This window comes from Protopterus annectens, chromosome 5.part0 (genome assembly GCF_019279795.1).
Source record: "Protopterus annectens isolate FY-2018-M chromosome 5.part0, PAN1.0, whole genome shotgun sequence".
In the NCBI taxonomy this organism is placed as follows: domain Eukaryota; kingdom Metazoa; phylum Chordata; order Ceratodontiformes; family Protopteridae; genus Protopterus; species Protopterus annectens.
The window spans coordinates 1,710,334,920-1,710,355,668 of NC_056735.1; the positions used below are offsets into that span (position 1 = coordinate 1,710,334,920).

Genomic DNA, 20,749 nt, shown 5'->3' on the forward strand with positions numbered 1-20,749 from the left:
TCACACTTCTAAAGACTAGTGTGGTCTCCTTTAAGGCCCCTGAGCCGGCGGTTAACATTACTCAAACCGCTGAATCATTTACAAATGCCTTCTACCAGCACCTGCAGGGCTGCATGGATCAGGCAATCCCAAGCAAAACAAAGACTCTTTGTACCAAAGGAAAGCGCCAGTCTGGTGGACCCCAGCCATAAACAAACTCTACAACAAAAGGAGAAAGCTACTACAAGATAGAGCAAAATCCTTAAAAGGTAAGACACCGCTGATCACTATAAGTAAAAAGCTAAGAGCTCTCATAAAATCATCCAAAGCTAATTTTGAGAAAAAAATAGCTAAGGACTCTAAAGACAACCATAAGGCATTCTTTAGCTATGTCAGAAACCTAGGAGGAAACTCCCAGATATGCTCAGAATTAGTTCAAAATGATGTGAAGATTACTGATCCTACAGACATTGCCAACATACTGGCTGACAGGTTCAGTGCAAACTTCTCCCACCCTCCCGCCTAAAGAAGAGATATCTATACCAAATGATTGTAGCCCCCAAACATCTCTAACGCCAGGTGAGAACTGCTCTCCAAGGCAAAGAACACAGCATCTATGGGACCTGATGGTGTCCCTGGCTGTGTGCTCCATGAACTCAATGAGGAATTAAACCCACAGTTAGGACAGCTGTTTAATCTTAGTCTCACCTCCGGATACGCACTCCAGGAGTGGCGACAGCCACTGTGGTCCCACTCCACAAAGGCGGTGCCTCCACCGACCCTGGAAATTACCGTCCCATTAGCTTGACAAGCCTGATCTGCAAAGCCATGGAAAGGATCATAATGGATCTCATAAATAAAGACATAGGGAATTTGCAGACTTTGGATCCAACCCAGTTTGGCTTTGTCAAAGGCAGATCATGCCTTTTAAACTTGGTTGACTTTTTCGAAACAGTCGCCAAGGCCATTGACAAGGGAAAGGCAGCCCATACAGCCTACCTAGAAAGGCTTTTGATACAATACCCCACTCGGGTATCATTGAAAAACTCATCAACTTAAATGTAAACCCATACATTACAAGATGGGTTGCAAACTGGCTGAGTGACAGAACCCACAGGGTCAGAGTTGCTGGCGCCATATCAGACTCTAAGCCTGTCACAAGTGGTGTCCCACAGGGCTCAGTCCTGGGCCCACTCTTGTTTGGCATCTACTTTTCTGAAGTACAAGCAAACACAGGAGGGTTATGGCTGACAAAGTTCACAGATGACTGCAAACTGGGCGCTGTTGTTGAGAACACATCCGACACAGATATCCTTCAGAAGGGTCTCACAGAAACGGATAACTGGTGCCAGAGCCATGGCCTCAAGTTAAATGCCAAGAAATGCATAGTCATACACTTCGGGAAAAATAAGGTTGCCCCTAGCTACCATATAGGTGGCAATCCCCTGAACACAGAAGAAGTTATTAGGGACCTGGGAACCCAGGTTGACAGTAGCCTTTCATTCGACACTCATATTGCTAAAGTAGTTAGGAAGACCTTCTACATTGCCCACCTTATCATGAAGGGATTCACATCTAGATCAAGGGAAGTCATAGTCTCCCTATACTCATCACTCATCAGACCAATGATCGAGTACAACTCCCCATTCGGAATGTATCTGACCCGACACTTGCAGCAGCTGGAGAGGCCACAAAAGTTCCTCACCAAAAGGATAAAGGGTCTCAAAAATCTGTCTTATGCTGCATGACTGAAAGAACTCCAGTTATATTCAGTTGCGCCGCTTGCTCAGAGGTGACCTATGCCTGACATACAAGGCCATGTCAAACCCAGATTTGATGAATATGCTTCATCTCAAAAAATCTAGATCCCTCAGAGCCACAAGGGCGGGTGACTTAAACCTCGACACGGTTATTAATAGGACGTGCTGGAGGGATAGATTCATCACCCAAAGACTCCCTATGCTGTGGAACAAAATCCCGGTTTATGTGAGGCAGAGCACCTCGCTGGCCTTGTTCAAGAGGAATCTTGACCAATGGATGGGAGATCGCAGATACACCCCAGGGGTTACCTCAGTGTCACTGCTCAACAGAGGCACAGCTAAATAATGGGCATAGTTTCTACAAACTAAGGGATGGCGTAAGCCACAAAACTATGGGCTAGGCTTATAAATGCCCTCGGGCAGATAGCCTAGTATGAACCTATGAACCTATGAACCTATATATATATATATATATATATATATATATATATATATATATATACATTACTATATACAGATATATCTGTATATGTATGCATACATGTATATATTTATATGTTGATGTCTATATATATATATATATCTAATGACATATGGGTGTATGGGTGTTTGCATATGTATATATCTATATGTGGATCTTCTTCTTCTTTTGGCTGCTCCCAGTAGGGGTCGCCACAGCGGATCAACTGTTTCCATTTTTTCCTGTCCTCTGCATCGTGCTCTGTCACACCAACCACCTGCATGTCCTCTCTCACCACATCCATAAACCTTATATTAGGCCTTCCTCTTTTCCTGTTACCTGGCACATTCATCCTCATCTTTTTCTCGATATACTCTGCATCCCTCCTCAGCACATGTCCAAGCCAACGTAATCTTGCCTCTCTGGCTTTGTCTCCAATCCTTCCAACCTGGGCTGACTCTCTAATATACTTATTCCTAATCCTGTCCATCCTCATCACACCTAGTGCAAATCTTAACATCTTCAACTCTGCCACATCCAGCTCAAACACCTGCCTTTTTGTCAATGCCACTGTCTCCAACCCATATAACATAGCTGGTCTCACTACCCTCTTGTAGACCTTCCCTTTCACTCTTACTGGTACTCGTCTGTCACAAATCACTCCTGACACTCTTCTCCACCCACTCCATCCTGCCAGTACTCTCTTCTTCACCTCTCTTCCACACTCACCATTACTCTGAACTGTTGATCCCATGTACTTAAACTCATCCACCTTCGTCACCTCTACTCCCTGCATCCTCACCATTCCTCTAGCCTCCCTCTCATTCACACACATATATTCTGTCTTAGTCCTGCTGACCTTCATTCCTCTTCTCTCTAGAGCATATCTCCACCTCTCCAGGGTCTCCTTCACCTGTTCCCTACTCTCACTACAGATCACAGTGTCATCTGCAAACATCATAGTCCACGGGAACTCCTGTCTGATCTCGTCTGTCACCCTGTCCATCACCATTGCAAATAAGAAAGGGCTCAGAGCTGATCCTTGATGTGGATATATATATATAGATATATATAGATATATATATATATATATATATATATATATATATATATATATATATGTATGTATTATGTCTCTGTATGTATACATTTGCACTACGGAGAGGGAGAGGTATAGCTCCATGTAGCTATGGGTAGATATACACACACATACTTCTACATATATACATCTACATCTGGTTATTCCGTTCCTTGCCATGTAGATTAGACTTTGCTGCAGTGGGACTCATAGCGGGTGTGACTGCTCATTGGGCGACGCCTCTGCCCAATGAACACTTTCACTTACATCTCTGGGGCTGTCCGTATAGACCCACATCAGCCAACACCTGCACACCTAGACCCATAACTAGCTACCCATAGTTCCCCCACCTGCACCTACTCTAAAGCACCCATCCTTACTCTGGGTGCAGGTCGGGTCTGAACACACCACTACATGGTGCCCACTCTCCACTTCACGGGACCCATGTCATACGTTGTCTCGACCCATGGGTCATCAGGCTTTCCCACCCTTGTATTCCGGGTATGTACACACCCCGGCCAGAATGGTCCTCGCATCAGCTTCCTTGCATGATATGTCAATTTTTGGGGCATCCAGCAAAGGACACCCCTGTCTGTGTTCCAAGTTTAGATTTCACGGGTTCACTGTGTACCCTCCCCCTGGTTGTATCCTGCCTGTGGTCTAGGGAGCAGTGGACTATTTACATTGTTTGCAGGTTTCTGTGTATGTTTCCTCTGTCCGGCTGGGGGCGGGGAAGGTGATGCTACATGTTACATGTTTCTTGCTTGGGCCCCTCACTTCCATTGGCATAGCCTGTGAACATATGTCATTCTTGTGTGCTGTTTCCTATCATAGCTGTATATATGTGTATATTTACACACACACACACACACACACACACACACACACACACACACATATATATATGTGTGTGTGTGTGTGTGTGTATATATCTATCTATATATATATATATATAACGAACTCAGGAACAGTCCACCAAATGAAATTCAGAAAAGAACTGTTCCAAAAACGTAAAAACACCAGCACTATACAACAGTGGGTACAACACGAATTAGTGCCACTTCCTTTTCTTCTTTAAAACAGTTTATTAATGGAATACAAAAAAAAAACTATCAGGTTAAGCGCTTTCATCTATCAAGACTTCATCAGAACAATACACTTAGTTTTCCCATTCCATATATAGTCTCAATTAAATCACATGTTTTTTCCTAATTACCCTTTAAAGTGTTAGTGTATGACCATGAACATTATAATATGCTTTCAACCACATGTTGTTAAAATACTACTGCAAATTTACTAAAACCCTATAAACATAATGTAAATATTTCATTTTAAAAAACCTTAATTTTTAAAAAAATACTGAATCAATTCCAGAGCATTTTATTCATTATCTATTAGCTTCTAAGATAGGCTTAATAGACAAATATTCATTTATCCCTGGGTGGACAGATGCATTTAGCCTTATTTGCCATATTACTTCTTTTTCTCCCACCATTCTCTTAATATCACCCCCCTAGGATTAAATTTAACTAATTCTAGTATTCCAAAGTGGAATTCTGTACATCCTTGGTTTTCATTTAGGTGCTTCCAGAGTGCATTTTTCTCATCACCCTTTTTTATACTGTATTGGTGTTCATATATTCTATTTCTCAAGCATCTGGTGGTCTTCCCTACATAAAAACTTGAACACTTGGTGCACTTAGCTAGGTACACCAGATGCTTGGACCTACAGTTACCCTTTTGAAACCATATCTTGGTTCCATTTGTGTCCTCTAAAATTATAGAAGGGGTGGTGATAATATGATGACACTGCCTACAGGTCCCACATCTCTGTGTCCCAGTAGTAGTGACACCCTGGGGTCTAATTTTCATTTCCAATAATTTCTTCATATTTCTTCCATTCTTGTAGACACATACTGGTTTCTCCCCCACTATTTTTGAAACTTCGCTGTCAACCTTCATAATGTTCCAATGTTTTTCTAATATTCTCCTGACTTCTCCACTATGAGTGGCATATTGGAGGATATATGCTTTCCCAAATTCATTAAAACTTTTTATGTTGTCATTAACTCTACCTGAATCATTTATACCTGGGATGTCATGAACATTTGTATCCTTGTCTCCCAACAGCGGTTTATATTTCTTTCCCCATTCTCTTAAAACATAATTGGTGACATCAGTCACCAAATCGATGGGGTACCCCCTATCAATGAAATACTTTCCTATCTTTTTTAGTTCACTACCTAAGTCACTAACTTTGGATGTCATCCTGGCCGCACGAATACATTGGCCTTTGACAATGTTTCTTTTTTGAACCATAGGGTGACTACTGTGATATTCTAGGTACGAATTACTAAATGTTTCCTTCCTGTATATATTGGATTTAAATCTCCCATCTTCTAGGGTTATCCTGGTGTCCAAATATGGAATTGAATGTTGGTCTTCACTAAAGGTAAACTTTATTGCATCACTACATGCATTTAAATAAACCTTAAACCTTTCCAGTTCTCTCTTATTCCCCTTCCAAATGACAAAAATATCATCCAAAAAGCGTAAATAACACCCCATATAGGAGGACCATTCTGTGTTCAATATGAATTCTTCCTCCCAACTAGTCAAAAATAGGTTGGCAAACATTGGGGCACATGCCGCTCCCATTGCCACACCTTTCTTTTGTCTATAATACTCCCCTTCAAACATGATGTAATTATGAGACAAAACTATATCCATAAACTCAATTATTAACAGAGTTTTGTCCCATGTGATGTTACCTTTCCTACTAATGCTATCTTGAAACCTTACCATTCCTTCTTCTTTGGGTATGCTTGAAAAAAGGTCGACTACATCAATGGTAACTAACCACTCCGCCCTTAGTGCTATTTCAGGCTTTAACCTCCTCAAAAAATCGCATGAATCTATTATAATATGTGGGATGTTCTTATATATAGGTTTAAGCCATTTGTCAATCACTTTCCCATAAGGAAACGTTTTAGAATTGCTCCCTGAGATAATGGGACTGAAAGGGGGGTAATTGACGTCTTTGTGGACTTTCAGTATCTCTATGATGGTACTAATAATAGGATGTTCAACTTTCAAAAAATTATATAGTTCTCCATCAATTCTGTCCTCTAATAGTAGGTCCTCCAAAAATAGGTCAACCTTATGGTATCCAATGTTAACTTCATTTAGTGAAACAGACTCATAGTTTCCAGAGTTGAATAGGATACTATTCATCCTATTGACGTAATCGTCTTTGTCGTAAATGACTACCCCCCCCCTCCCTTATCAGGTTTCATTATTCTCAGATTTTGGTCTTCCTGCATTTCCTTTAATATAATTGCCTCTTCCTTAGTAAGATTGCATATTATATTGTTCGATCTACTAGTTCTCCCATAATGGTAAATCTCTTCTGTCACTAATTTCTCATAAGTAGCTAGAAGGTTGTTTAAGGGGGGTGTAAAAGAACTCATCTTTTTGAATTCCTGAGGTTTAGTGGAAGGTTTGTCTTTAAAAAATATCTCTAAATTCAGTTTTCTTATATATTTTTTAACCTCCAATACATAGTCTACCACATTGAATTTACCTTCGGGAATGTACTTCATTCCTTTGGATAACAAGGAAAAATGTTCTTTTTTCAAATCCACACTTGTATAGTTGTAAATATTAAATTCCTTCCATTTACTAACAATATTATTCACTTTTACTATACCTTCTTCTTTCTTGTAGTGAACTCCTATTCCTTTCCCTCTAACTATCATTTCCTGTTGTAATTCCCCCTCTGCCATCTGTTCCCTCCAATTCCTGTTATGTCTGCTCCTTCCCATCTCCATTCTTCCTTTAAAAAATGTTGGTTATGGGGTCCCCCCCATAATTCTCCTTCAAATTCTTTTTATTGTAACCTAAATCACTATGGCTAGCTTGTTCTCTAAATGTTGGTTGGTTATTTCTAATGTCATGTTTCCATAATTGGCCCCTTCCCTTTGTAATGTTTGTTTTTTTCTCCCAATGGTATGCATAACCTTTTTTATACTGGTCGAGGTCCCTTTTCATTTTTTTACATTTCCTATCATATTGCTTAGCCACCTGTCCTTCTACCCATGTGTACTGTGACTCTAAAAACAATTCACATTCATCATACATTAAATCACTTTGTATGTTGTTATTCAACTCTTCCAGTTCTAGCATAAGAGAACATATTTTTTTATCATTACAATTGATAATGAATTCCATAAAAGTAAAACCAAACTGATCGAACATTTTCGAACAATCAGCTTGAACAGTATCATCTATAACTATCCCCATGGGGACTTTAAAAAATCTCAATCCCATCGGTACTATTCCTTCATCCATATATTTTTTCAAATATCCATTGTCCAGCTGTATACTTTTTAACACTTTAAGTTTTTTTCCAAAATCAAAAATCAAGTCTCTCAAAGTTTTTTCCTCTGCCTTTTCAGATGGTTTGAGCTTCCCATCTACATTAGTCGCATACCCCCCGTCGAAATTGTATGCGTCGGATAAAAAATGATTAAGGTTGTAACGCCCTTTTCTTTTACTTTTATCAAAAACTCTTTTTACAGTACCTGGTTGTTGATCGTTAGCTGCAAATGCATAGGTTTTTTTGGGTACAGTTCTCCTCGGTTTGGCGCCAGATATATTGTAGTCCATAATTGAGTCATTGGCGCTAACCCTAAACACACGTTGGTCTTCATCTTTATCCCCCAGCCGCTGTCTTTTAGGGGAATCAGTTAATCCTTGGCCATCGTTACATCCTCGCTCACCATTTCCTTCACTCCCGACACTCCGAGTGAGTGTGCGTGTTGATGTCATCTCGTCTTTCTTGCCAACTGCTGTATTGGGTTGTGACATCATCTCTAACAGCCTGGTTAGCTCACCACACATGATCGCCATCTCCGACTGTAGTCCCCTGATCTCCTCTTGCCTCGGGGAAAATATAGACGGCAATTCGTCTAATGAATCCATCGTTAGCCGACAAAAATAAAACGAACTCAGGAACAGTCCACCAAATGAAATTCAGAAAAGAACTCTGTTCCAAAAACGTAAAAACACCAGCACTATACAACAGTGGGTACAACACGAATTAGTGCCACTTCCTTTTCTTCTTTAAAACAGTTTATTAATGGAATACAAAAAAACTATCAGGTTAAGCGCTTTCATCTATAAAGACTTCATCAGAACAATACACTTAGTTTTCCCATTCCATATATAGTCTCAATTAAATCACATGTTTTTTCCTAATTACCCTTTAAAGTGTTAGTGCATGACCATGAACATTATAATATGCTTTCAACCACATGTTGTTAAAATACTCCTGCAAATTTACTAAAACCCTATAAACATAATGTAAATATTTCATTTTAAAAAACCTTAATTTTTTAAAAAATACTGAATCAATTCCAGAGCATTTTATTAATTATCTATTAGCTTCTAAGATAGGCTTAATAGACAAATATTCATTTATCCCTGGGGGGACAGATGCATTTAGCCTTATTTGCCATATTACTTCTTTTTCTCCCACCATTCTCTTAATATCACTTAATATCCCCCTAGGATTAAATTTAACTAATTCTAGTATTCCAAAGTGGAATTCTGTACATCCTTGGTTTTCATTTAGGTGCTTCCAGAGTGCATTTTTCTCATCACCCTTTTTTATACTGTATTGGTGTTTCGTATTTTAACAACATGTGGTTGAAAGCATATTATAATGTTCATGGTCATGCACTAACACTTTAACGGGTAATTAGGAAAAAACATGTGATTTAATTGAGACTATATATGGAATGGGAAAACTAAGTGTATTGTTCTGATGAAGTCTTGATAGATGAAAGCGCTTAACCTGATAGTTTTTTTTGTATTCCATTAATAAACTGTTTTAAAGAAGAAAAGGAAGTGGCACTAATTCGTGTTGTACCCACTGTTGTATAGTGCTGGTGTTTTTACGTTTTTGGAACAGAGTTTTTTTCTGAATTTCATTGTGTGTGTATGTATATATATGTCTGCATACACATATATATATATAAATATATATATATATATATATATATATATATATATACATATATATATATATATATATATGTCTGCATACATATATATATATATATATGTGTGTGTGTGTGTGTGTGTGTGTATATGTCTGTATATATATAAATATTGCTGTATGTGTATATATAGATATATATATATATATATATATATATATATATATATATATATATATATATATATATAAATCCATATGGGTGTATGGAATGTATGGCCTTAATCTTGCTTATCTATTTCTATGATGGCTTAGTGGTTAACTACTGTGACTATAGTGTACAGGGTCCTGGGTTTGAGCTTTGCTGAGGCAGTGTATTTTGTTGCTGGGCGGAACTTGGACCGTTGGATCCAGTGTGTTTAAGGCACTTTAAAGTGGTTGTAAGCGGGTTTGTGTGATGGTAAGCACTGCTAACCTTCAGTTACAGTTTCTTACCATCATTAGCTTCTACTTTGCTTACTCTTTGTGGGCAATGCATAGCCCCACACAAACGCACTTGGACACGCTTACCGCTGCTTATTTGTGCTTAGACCTGCTTACATGTGCCTTATCCATTATGACACTAATGCTCCACATGTGCATTTCATGCAGTACTCCAGTTCACATTTAATTGTTATTCTGTATGTTATATGGCAAAACGATGTAAAATTATGTTCATATGCAGATTTCCCATGGAAAATGATTTGTGCTGCAGTGGGACTCGAACCGGGAATGCCTGTTCATTAGACGGATGTTCTAACCACACCACTATTGCTGTGCTGCTTCATTTGCATACATATATTCCTTGTTATCCTCTTCAGCCTTTTCGGCTGCTTTAACCGTAGCTAGGCGATGGGCAAACCCGTGCATCTACGGTTAGCTGTATTCGGGGTTTTAAAACATATAAATAATAGTGCTTCTTCATTTTATTTGACTGTACTGTTGCTGTTGAACACATGGGGACTGTTGGTGGGGATATGCGGAAACCTGTGAGCTGACTCACTCATTTATTTACACATTCTTCTGTTCTACTTTGCAGGGGCATGTTTATTCTGAGAGCTTTGCTCTCAGACACACCCCCTGCACTCGTCCACGCTCCATGCAGCAATTGGAGTTCAGGCAGCGCTCCTTCATTAATATGCATGGCATGCTGCTGTCCTCCTCTTCAATTGCCGCTTCCATGCAGGACTAGATTAGTCCTGCACGGAAGATTAGTAAATGTGGGGGACAGTTTACATCATTTTATGTAGGTTCCATCCATTCTTTGTCGAAGCTAACCATTTTGTTGCCAGCAAGACCTAATAATCCAAGTGAAATATTTTTCATTATACTAGATTAGTCTCATATCCATTTGTCTTACCTTCTTAGCATTACTTTATTGAAGAGGTTCTGATTGGTACTCTATACTGTATGCTGCATTCATTTATGATTAGAGCCCTTCATTCTGAAGCCCATCTTATTTGTTCCCTTTCATCTTGTCCTCTGACTAGTCTGTTTATGTTTCCTGAAGACTTTCACATTTTTTCTACCCTGTGGACATTTTTTGCTATGCCTTTTTGCATTACTTCTACTTTGCTTGCCTTAGAACTGAAAGACTTACATCTGAAACCTAAGGCAATGAAGAAAATAAAAAAAATGGGAGTCCTAAGTGTATATATATATATATTATATATATATATATATATATATATATATATATATATATATATATATATATATATATATATATATATATATATATATATATATATATATATATATATATATATATGTAAGTCATCAATATATAAGTCACCAGATGAAGGTGACTAGACTGCAGACCATGCCAAAAGACTGGCATCTGGTCATCCATTTAATATCAAGGCACAGTATCCAACTAGCTGCTGATGCCCCAGGTTCCTCAAGCTGTTTACATGCCAGAAGGCCAGAAGGTAGACAGGGGAAGAGGACATATTTATCATCTGGAGAGAAAGAGAGATGCTCATCTTTAGAACAGAAATTCAGAGTGGATGCTAAAATGCACTGGGTCTAGGTGATGGTCAATGTTGATGTGACTCTATGACCACATGTACAAAACAGGATTGATGCTGATGCTGCAATGTAGTGCCAATGATTAATCTTAACATATAGTGAAATAAGGGAATGAGCAAATATAGGAAAAGACCAAGATTTCTGCTCAGCTCACAATTCTTCCTCATTTGCTGAATGTCCTTGATCTTGGCTCATATGTTTGACCTGTCCCTCATGAAATGTTTGATTTTCTGGTAAATCACCAAGGATTATAATTAGTCAATAATGCCAGATATTAGTTTCATACTTCTTATTGTTCTGAAAAGGCATGCTGATGCAAAATCTGTTGTTTGACCAACTTGCTTAGTGAATTAGAATAATATTTTAAAATGTGTCTGATTATCTGCCTTTGTTCCCCTATTATTTTTGGATTTGTCCAAAATTCATAAGCAAGAATTTAAGAGGTATGGTCTGGCTGTCTTTCTGTTTTGACTGTACTCAGTTTATTTTTTTCTGAGGTAGCTTTATCTATGCCCGGGTACAGCCTAGACAGCAGACACTTTTGCTGAATCTATTTATGTAAAGCTGTTTCACTTATCCATAACCCTATCAGTGAAAATATTTCTGCACGTTTCTTTTTTTTTATTCTTTTTATTTTTTCTTCCTGCATTTATGAAGCTATACCCCATTTCTTGTGCTGCTTCACCCATTAGATAAACTAAACTACCTTCTAAAAGAGTACCAATTCCCTTCATTGCTGCCTCTTTTCTCATCTCTTCAAGTGTACATACATTAGTTGTGATTAGTCAGTTGAAAGTCTTTCTTCTCAATATCTATGTATTACAAGTAGTAAAGAGTCATTTAATGTCAAAATTTCTGAGTATCTGAGAAGTGCATGTTAGCACTGAAAGTAAATAATATAATTTCATTTTCCTGTGGTAGTATACACTGGATCCCAGTGTATATGTTCATATTACATCACCATCTTCTGATATTATATCTGATGATATGGTCATATTTTGATTTGAGCACTCTCACTCATCCCAACCCAACTCAAATGTAACCTCCTGTCTGTCAACAAATGTTTAAGCAAACATAAACTTGTACTTACTAAAAAAGCATCCTTTCCCATACACTGCAGAAACAAACTAAAACTCCAATAACCCACGATCACAAAGAGAGTGACAACACCCCAATCAATACAACATCTACCTTCAAATATATTTGATATTTGGATGAACTACACCTTCACCTTCGATGACAATACAAACAAAATGAGGAAAAATGTCAACCCTTTACTTTTCTGGCCAAGAAAAATGTCTTTGTCCTCTCAGAACCACTGACAAAGGAGTTTTTCCTAGCATAACTGTAATATAGCCACATCCTCCAAAAGGGCCTTAACTTTACAGTCTCAAATAAAATATGTTGCTTATAGCTTTATAGATAATTATTAGGCTATCAGCTCAAAAGCCATATTAAGCCTAGTCAAGCTTACCCCAAATTTACCAAAATATTGCTGGCATGTGTCAATACCCCAAGGAATTTTACAGTTATGATATAGGCTTCTACAAATCAAGCATTCACATGTTGATCCTGTCCATTAGGGACAAAGGTACAAAACCAGTAGTAGATTTGGAATATGCCATCCGTTGGTCCAAGGTATGTCTGAATATGGCTGGAGATGAGCTTGCTTCACAATGATGCCTATTCCAGAGAAGGAGTAATCTGTGAAATACTTAACTGTCCCACCAACAAGTTGTGTTTATGTCTCAGATGAGGTTTTGATCCTTAGAATGGGTATTTCTGATGCTGTTTGTTTTGCTTTGTTTCCTATCTGTCATTCAGAAGCACCATAACCACACACTTACAAAAAGTAAATGGTTACCATTAACTCAAACAGAAGAGCTGCTTTTAGGGTCCATTGTCTTCAGCTACTCCTTCCAAACTCAAACTTACCTCTGGTAGCAAAACTCTTATGCAAAACTCCTCGCATAGCCGATAGAGTCAGTCCTAAACATCCAAAATGCTACACCCCTAGAGCAAAGCTTCAGTGTACTAACCATGCATTTTCATTTCTAACCCCAACATTTTCAAAATATCTTAAATTTTATCTAAAAGACCTTTCCTACTACTGCAAATTCAGATCACAATTCAAGTTGCACCTCCTACAAGTTCAAATGCAGGTGCTCTCTTGCAGGCCACATAACCTAACCAACTCCGGCCGTACCATTCTTGTCATACTTGTGCTCATCCATGCATGCTCTGGTAAAAATCTTACTTGTACATGCTTTTAAATACCTTCATTCACCCTCCTCATCTGTTATAAATATGTAACTCACTGTGTTGTATTATATACTCAGAATGCGAGTATTGTAAATTACAAATGTCAGCTCTGGTTAACATACATCTGACCATGTATTTGTCTGCTGCTTCTTTTACAACTATTCTCTACATCTGCCTGTTAATGCATTGTGATATATATATATATATATATATATATATATATATATATATATATATATATATAAATTACTGTGCTATTTATTTATTTATTTTACTGTATTGTTATGGTTATAATCACCCCTGCTGTACTTGAAATTAGTCTATGATGATCAGTCTACTACCCCCATATATAAATGTGTGAACTGTAGTACTTCCTCTCCTTGGACTTGATCTGGCTGCTAGCTGCAGACTTGAAGGATGGACTCCTGTTACTAGCAGACCGTTGTATACTTTGCCAGCTTCATGGTCACTAATTAAGTTGTAGTATAGGTCCATTTTAAAGCTTATCTTCTTTCCTGTGCCTGTTTGCCTCTGCAGTGCTGAGTACACAAGTAACTGATTTGCAATAGAATGCTTACAGGATTAGTGCATTTTTGTTTCTCAGTTTTGCGTGCTGGCTTGATTGTGTTCTGAGACATGCAAATATATATACATATATATATATATATATATATATATATATATATATATATATTATATAAATAGATATAGATACAGACATATAGTGAGAGAGAGTACAACACAACTTATTATAGATGAGCGTGATCAAAACAACACACTGAGCAATCTCATCTACAATAATTAACTAAAAAAATAATCTAAACAAACATCACAAATGTAAACAATAGCATTATGTTCATTATTATACAAAATCATGTAAATAATCACATTTACTGGGGGGGGAGCTTCATCTCCACACTCCCCAACAAGCTCACACCTATGGACCTACACCTGCGAATAAGGAGAACATTTTTGAATTATGCTAAAGTCAACCTCCTGGAATTTGACTGTAGCAGAAGGACCTACTTCACCATCGGTGAATTTCACACCAAAATCAGCATATGATAAAAAAGGTCAGTGACAAACTTTGTAGCACCAATGTAATACACACACACACACACACACACACACACACACACACACACACACACACACACACACACACACTCACACACTCAGACACGCACGCACATGCACACACACCCACACACGCTCGCGCACATACGCACACACACACTCAGACACACACACACACACACACACACACACACACACACACACTTGTGAGGCCTTTGTAGGCTGTGTGTTGCTTGCTATAATTGTGCTTCTGTTGATACAGTTATACCAAGCGACACTTATTAGCCTTTAAACACAGTACCTCTTCTTGCACAGGTTTGCATCCTGCTGCATAATTATGCAAATAATATATCTTAAAGCACAGCAAATTATTATATAACTGCAATTATTTTCTAAATGTTCAAAGCATATATCTTAAGCTTTAACAATCCTCAGTGGTATTCTTCAAACTTTTGGTGTGTACATAACATTTGTTTAGCATAATAAAATTATAAATCAAAACAGAAATGTGGATTCAATGGCACATGCAGCAATTTTATTCTTGTATTTATTTTTTTAGACAGGCCTGGTGTTACTGAGCATCAAATGGTTGACAAGATTCAGGAAGAACTTGCCATAATTCTGAAAATGTACGTTGACACTAAGCATACCACACCAGCAAAAAAGTGAGTATATGTAATTTTTCTCATTACTTATTACTTTATTACTACAGGTAATAAATGCAACGTAGCCTATGTCAGAATTTTTCATTTCACCTTTTTAAGTAAATCTGGAAAACATAATTTGTGAATGACTGAGCTGACGCTAGTTATACTACATATATACAAACAACACACACATTTTCGGTAGCAGATTTATATAGTTCATTGTCCCAGAGAGGTATAAAATATCCTGACAAGCACTGGATAAGGTATAAAACAATGTGAATTAGACACCAGTCTATTACAGAACACATACATTCCTATGCACATAGTGTGCACAGATAGAGCAATACACACACACACACACACACACACACACACACACACACACACACACACACACACACACACACACACACACACACACACACACACACACACACACACACACACACACACACACATAGTTTCACTTACACCTATGGACAATTTAGAGGGTGGCCATTTCACCTGCAAAACGCATTTGAGATATAAAAGGAAACTGAATTAAGCAGCAATGCTGTACAAGAGAACACTGGCACTGCCACTGACCTTTAATTGGTTTTAACTGATCATATAAAAGAGACTCTAAACCTACATTTTAGATTGAATGCTAAGTTGTAAAGGAAATAAAATTAACATTTTTCTAGGATTTATCAGTTTCGGTTTCTTTTCACTATTGTGTAAAGTGGGAACCATTTATGGTACCATTAATCATTAAGTAGGTTGAACTCAGATCATGTTTTAATACACCACAGGAGTAGATGAGTACTGGTGATCTTAAAATGTATAAAAGTTCGGATCTTTACTTTAAGGTGTTATGGAATTATGTAACTAATACAGTTTAAACCATTTAGCTGTTGTACATATGTATTTCACTGAGTATTGTTTACCCCATGTTCCCAAAGCTTACAGTATTTTGCTTAATGCTGTGTTTCATCTAACAGTGTTCATGAAAAACATATCTTTATTAATTACAGCCAAACAAAAGGTAATCTGACCCGCACAAGTACCATGGAGCCACAGGAAGGTTTTCTGTGGCAAGGAATTTAGGGCATGCAGTTTTAAAGGGGAATTATATATGGGTTAAGCGGACAGCTGCAAAATTTCAGTTTTGTGTGTGTTGTGGCCAGGGTTGGCCTTAAGTAAACTGCCACCCTAGGTGAAAAGGCTCCGTGGCACCCACCCCCCCCCCCAACTACACAACACATCCTTTTTTTAAACATGTTTATTAAATTATTATTTGTGACATAAGCAGACTTAAATTTAATTAAAATTAATCAAACCATATTAACACGTTCATATTTGCAAACATACATATATTTTTATATATTCTATAATCATTGCATTACATAAATTATTCAGTTCCTGCCATCCCTTAAATCTCATTCCTCCTGCAAAACATTTCTGCATGTATTATTCCTACAGTTTCCATATATTTCTATGCAATTTACTCCTACCTCTTTCCAGATTCCACTTCCTGTTTTCTTATTTCTGTTATAATATTCACTACTTCAAGTGTAGTTGATTTAGAGTTTGATTTCCATTTTCTAATAGTTGCTTTTTTGGCAGCCACCAGAATTAAACTTAATAGGGCCTTACTATGTCTAAGCAATTCAAATCCAGTATCCCAGCTGAGAAAGTCATTTCCTTAGTTGCACTCTTTTGCTCACCCAGTGTTCCTGACAGAGTACTCTGCAGGGAAATTCTAAAGTGTGTTAACTCATTACACTCCCAAAACATATGTTCTCAGTTACCTCCTTCTTCCATATCATACCTCTAACATTTGCCATCTACCCGAGGAAAAATTCTTTGAAGTCTGCTTAGGGTATAAAAGTATCTATGCAGACACTTTCAGGTAAAAATCCTAAATCTTTTAGACTTCATTGCATATTTGCGAGCCACATCTATTTTCTCCTATTGTTTCTTTATGAATTGCATATCTAATCTCTCTTCCCAATTTTTCTGACCTCTTCTGATTGATTCCTAAAATTATCGTGCAAAATGTTATATGCCCTACTAATTACCAATTTTTAGAAGCAGCTTCTGTTCTAGATTCAATTAGAAACTCAACCAGTGAAGATCTTTCATTTAGGCTTCCTTCACCCCTTTCTGTTTGTCTGTACTCTGATATCAATCCTTGATAGGGAAGGCAATCACTAGCCTGCAATCCAAATGTCTTCATGGCCTCTTCCCATTTTATTACCTTTTCTTCTCTAATTATTTGTTCCCAATGCATAGGCTCCTTTGCCAGCTTCCCCCAGTAAATTCCAGCTCCCTCTCATCTGTTCTCTATACCCTTAATTGCAGTCACCTCTATTGTCAGAATGTCCTTTCTCCATTCCCATGGTGGCATAGTTGTTAGTATACTTTCTGCTACTTTATGAATGTAATGTTCTGTGTGACTGTTGTTATTCTTAAGAATCTGCATCCAAAATCCCATTCTTTCTTTATTTTCTTGAATTATCCCCCAGCTTCATCATCATCCCTTTCCACTCTGAATTGTAATTGCCTGCTTGTGTTATGTGTAAGAGCCTTAGCTGTGTAGTTCTAAAATATCTTTCAAATCAGGTAATCCTAAACTGTTCTTTTGGGAGGGTCAACATATCCCACTTGACTCTTGCACTCTTCCACTGCCAAATAAAATCCTTCAACTCTTTATTAATTACTGTCCACAACATCTCTTCTTGTTGATAAAAATATGCCTGACCTGTGTATAAAGCTAAAGAGACTAAAACGTTTTTACTGCTTGTATCTTGCTATCCATACCCATAGGCAAGAGCTTCCAGTTTCTCAGTTTTTGTCTTATCTTTTGTTTAATCTCTTCCGCCATATTCTTAACTGCCATAAGAAAACCCTTTTTAATCCATACTCCTAAATACTTCATTTTATCATGTTCCCATAAAATAGGTATTGCTGGACCATTTCATGTGTGAGTACATAGTTTATAGCTATACAAAGTAAAACACACCTTGGAGCGCTAAAGGCAGCGTTTACCAATATAAACTATTGTGTGTAAACAAAGTAAAGCTGTGCCACCATCGTGGAGGTTAAAAGCTAGTTTAATTTCTGTTCTAATAGATCTCCTCCTCTCAAACTTTCTTCAGTAACTTCCAAGGCCATGAAAGAAAATTTGTGATCAGGGTACTTTGCAGTATGTTGACACAGAGCACTAGCTTTGTTGTGTGATCTGATGTCACTCAAGTGACTCAAAGTTCCTTAAGGGGAAATTATTGAGACAGGATGGATTGCAGACTTACAAGCTGACAAGTTGCCTGGCTTGAATGGGATGGTCCCTTTAAAGCCTTTGCTCAAGGGGCAGATACTTCTGAGATAACTGTGAGATGGGACAGATCATTACCTCTTAAAACCAAGAAGTTCTGCTAAGAAAATAGGATCTGAAGAAGGCAACTGCTGAAAGCACTTATCCACTTGTATTTATTTTTATTTTTATCTTTATTTTTACTCTGAATTTTATAGTTTTTATAGGTTTTATTGCTTGACTCTATTAAACTAGCTTTTAACCTCCACCTTGGTGGCACAGCTTTACTTTGTTTACACACAGTAGTTTATAGCTACAGCCTTTGTTTTATTTTCATTCATTTTATATCCTGAAAAAAATGGAACTGTCTCAGAATATTCTACAACCCTGCAATGTCTTTTTCTAGTTTCATCAGGTGCAAGATAATATCATCTGCAAATAAAGTCAGTTTTTCTTGAACACCATATCAATTATATCCTTGAATTTCTACGTCCCTTGTTTTCTTTGCTAACGGTTATAAATATAAAGCAAATAGCAATAGGGAAAGAGGACACCACTGCCCAGTTCCTCTATTCAGACACAAATTATAAGAGAGGAACCCTCTCATTTTGATTTTTGACTCTAAGCCCTCATATATCCGTCTAATTAACCATGTTATTGTATTAGGAAATACAAATGCTTCTATTGCCCTACTCATAAAATCCCAGCTTACTGTGTCAAATGCTTTCTCTGTATCAAGACCCACCAATAACAACATTGTTTTCCTATATTCTGCTTCTCTCTGGATCATTATTGTTCTATTAATGTTGTCAAATATTTGCCTTCCCTCCACAAGACCACATTGGTCCATGTCTATAACTTTTGGCATCACCTTTGCCATTCTGTTAGCCATTTTAGACGTACACACTTTCCCCCGGATTCACAAATCCTCCGTGTAAGACTTAATAAGTCTTACTCGGAGGCTGCAGTTGAGTGGTATGACATCAGCGTGCCATGAATATTCATGAGGGCATGCTGACTCAACCGTAACCCTTACACGGACCGAGTATGAAAGCAGGGGGCGTGTCCGACTGCCGAGCAGTCTAAATGTCCATGCCCCTGCAAGTGTAGTAAAAGCAAAATGTCAACACACAAGAGTGAGTTCGCTCAAATGTACTTGCACCCAACACCACACTCCCTGACACTGTAAACCCCCATCACAGTTATAAAAAGTAAAATATTTATTTATTTTTTTTAAATCCATGATATGGCTGCCCGTATTTGCACGTGTGTGCACGGGTGTGCCCATTGCTTAGCTATAGTTAGCAATTCCAACATGGAAGAGCATAAGAAAGAATGTTTATGCAAATCACACCAAATTGCAATAGCATAATGGTAGAGCATATGTACAAAGAGGAGGCATTCACAGTACAAGTTCCACCTCTCCCCTTCTTATTTATGTTTAAAATCAGTATTTGAAATAATACCAGACATATATGATTAAAATATTATTAAAAGCAGTGAAATGGCCAATGTATCAGTGAACAAAATATATATTTTTAAAGGATTCAGATATATAATAGCCTGCCTTTAAGCAGCGCTTTACCCAGCTAAACAGAGGTGCCCATAGTTTAATAGCACTTTACCCAGCTAAACAGAGGTGCCCATAGTTTAATAGCACTTTACCCAGCTAAACAGAGTTGCCCATAGTTTAATAGCGCTTTACCCAGCGCAATAGAGTTGCCCAAAGTTTAAAAGCGCTTTACCCAGCGCAATGTGTTTGCGCGGACGTGCACACCGTGCCAACCAGGGCACTGTAGGGCACCGTAGGGCACCGGGGAGCAACGTAGAGCTAAGTTGCTTAAATGCAGCCACACCCCCTAGCCTGTCTAGACAGTGTTAAAATAAAAGAATGACAAGGTTCGAACCCAGGACCCTGTGCATCATAATCAAAGTACAGAACCACTAAGCCTTGACAGCTTAGGCAAAACAGCCACTATTAGCATACATATACTTAGAAATGGTCGATTAACCATTACTAAGCAGGTCTGCAGTCAGCTTAGAATTCTCAAAAATGGCCAATCACAAAAAAGTGCGGGGAAATGCGGCATATTTAAGCCCCAAAGGCGGGAATACTCACC

General features: G+C 37.9%; 1 protein-coding gene across 2 annotated transcripts in view; it reads left to right on the plus strand.

Annotated features, from left to right (window-relative positions):
• NR1I2 (nuclear receptor subfamily 1 group I member 2) overlaps positions 1-20,749 on the plus strand; it is a 1,633,990-nt gene that overhangs the window by 1,592,868 nt on the left and 20,373 nt on the right. For both annotated transcript variants that reach the window (XM_044071501.1, XM_044071502.1), the window contains one exon: positions 15,247-15,352. In XM_044071501.1, coding sequence (XP_043927436.1) covers positions 15,247-15,352 — 106 coding nt within the window. The remainder of the gene's footprint in view (positions 1-15,246; positions 15,353-20,749) is intronic.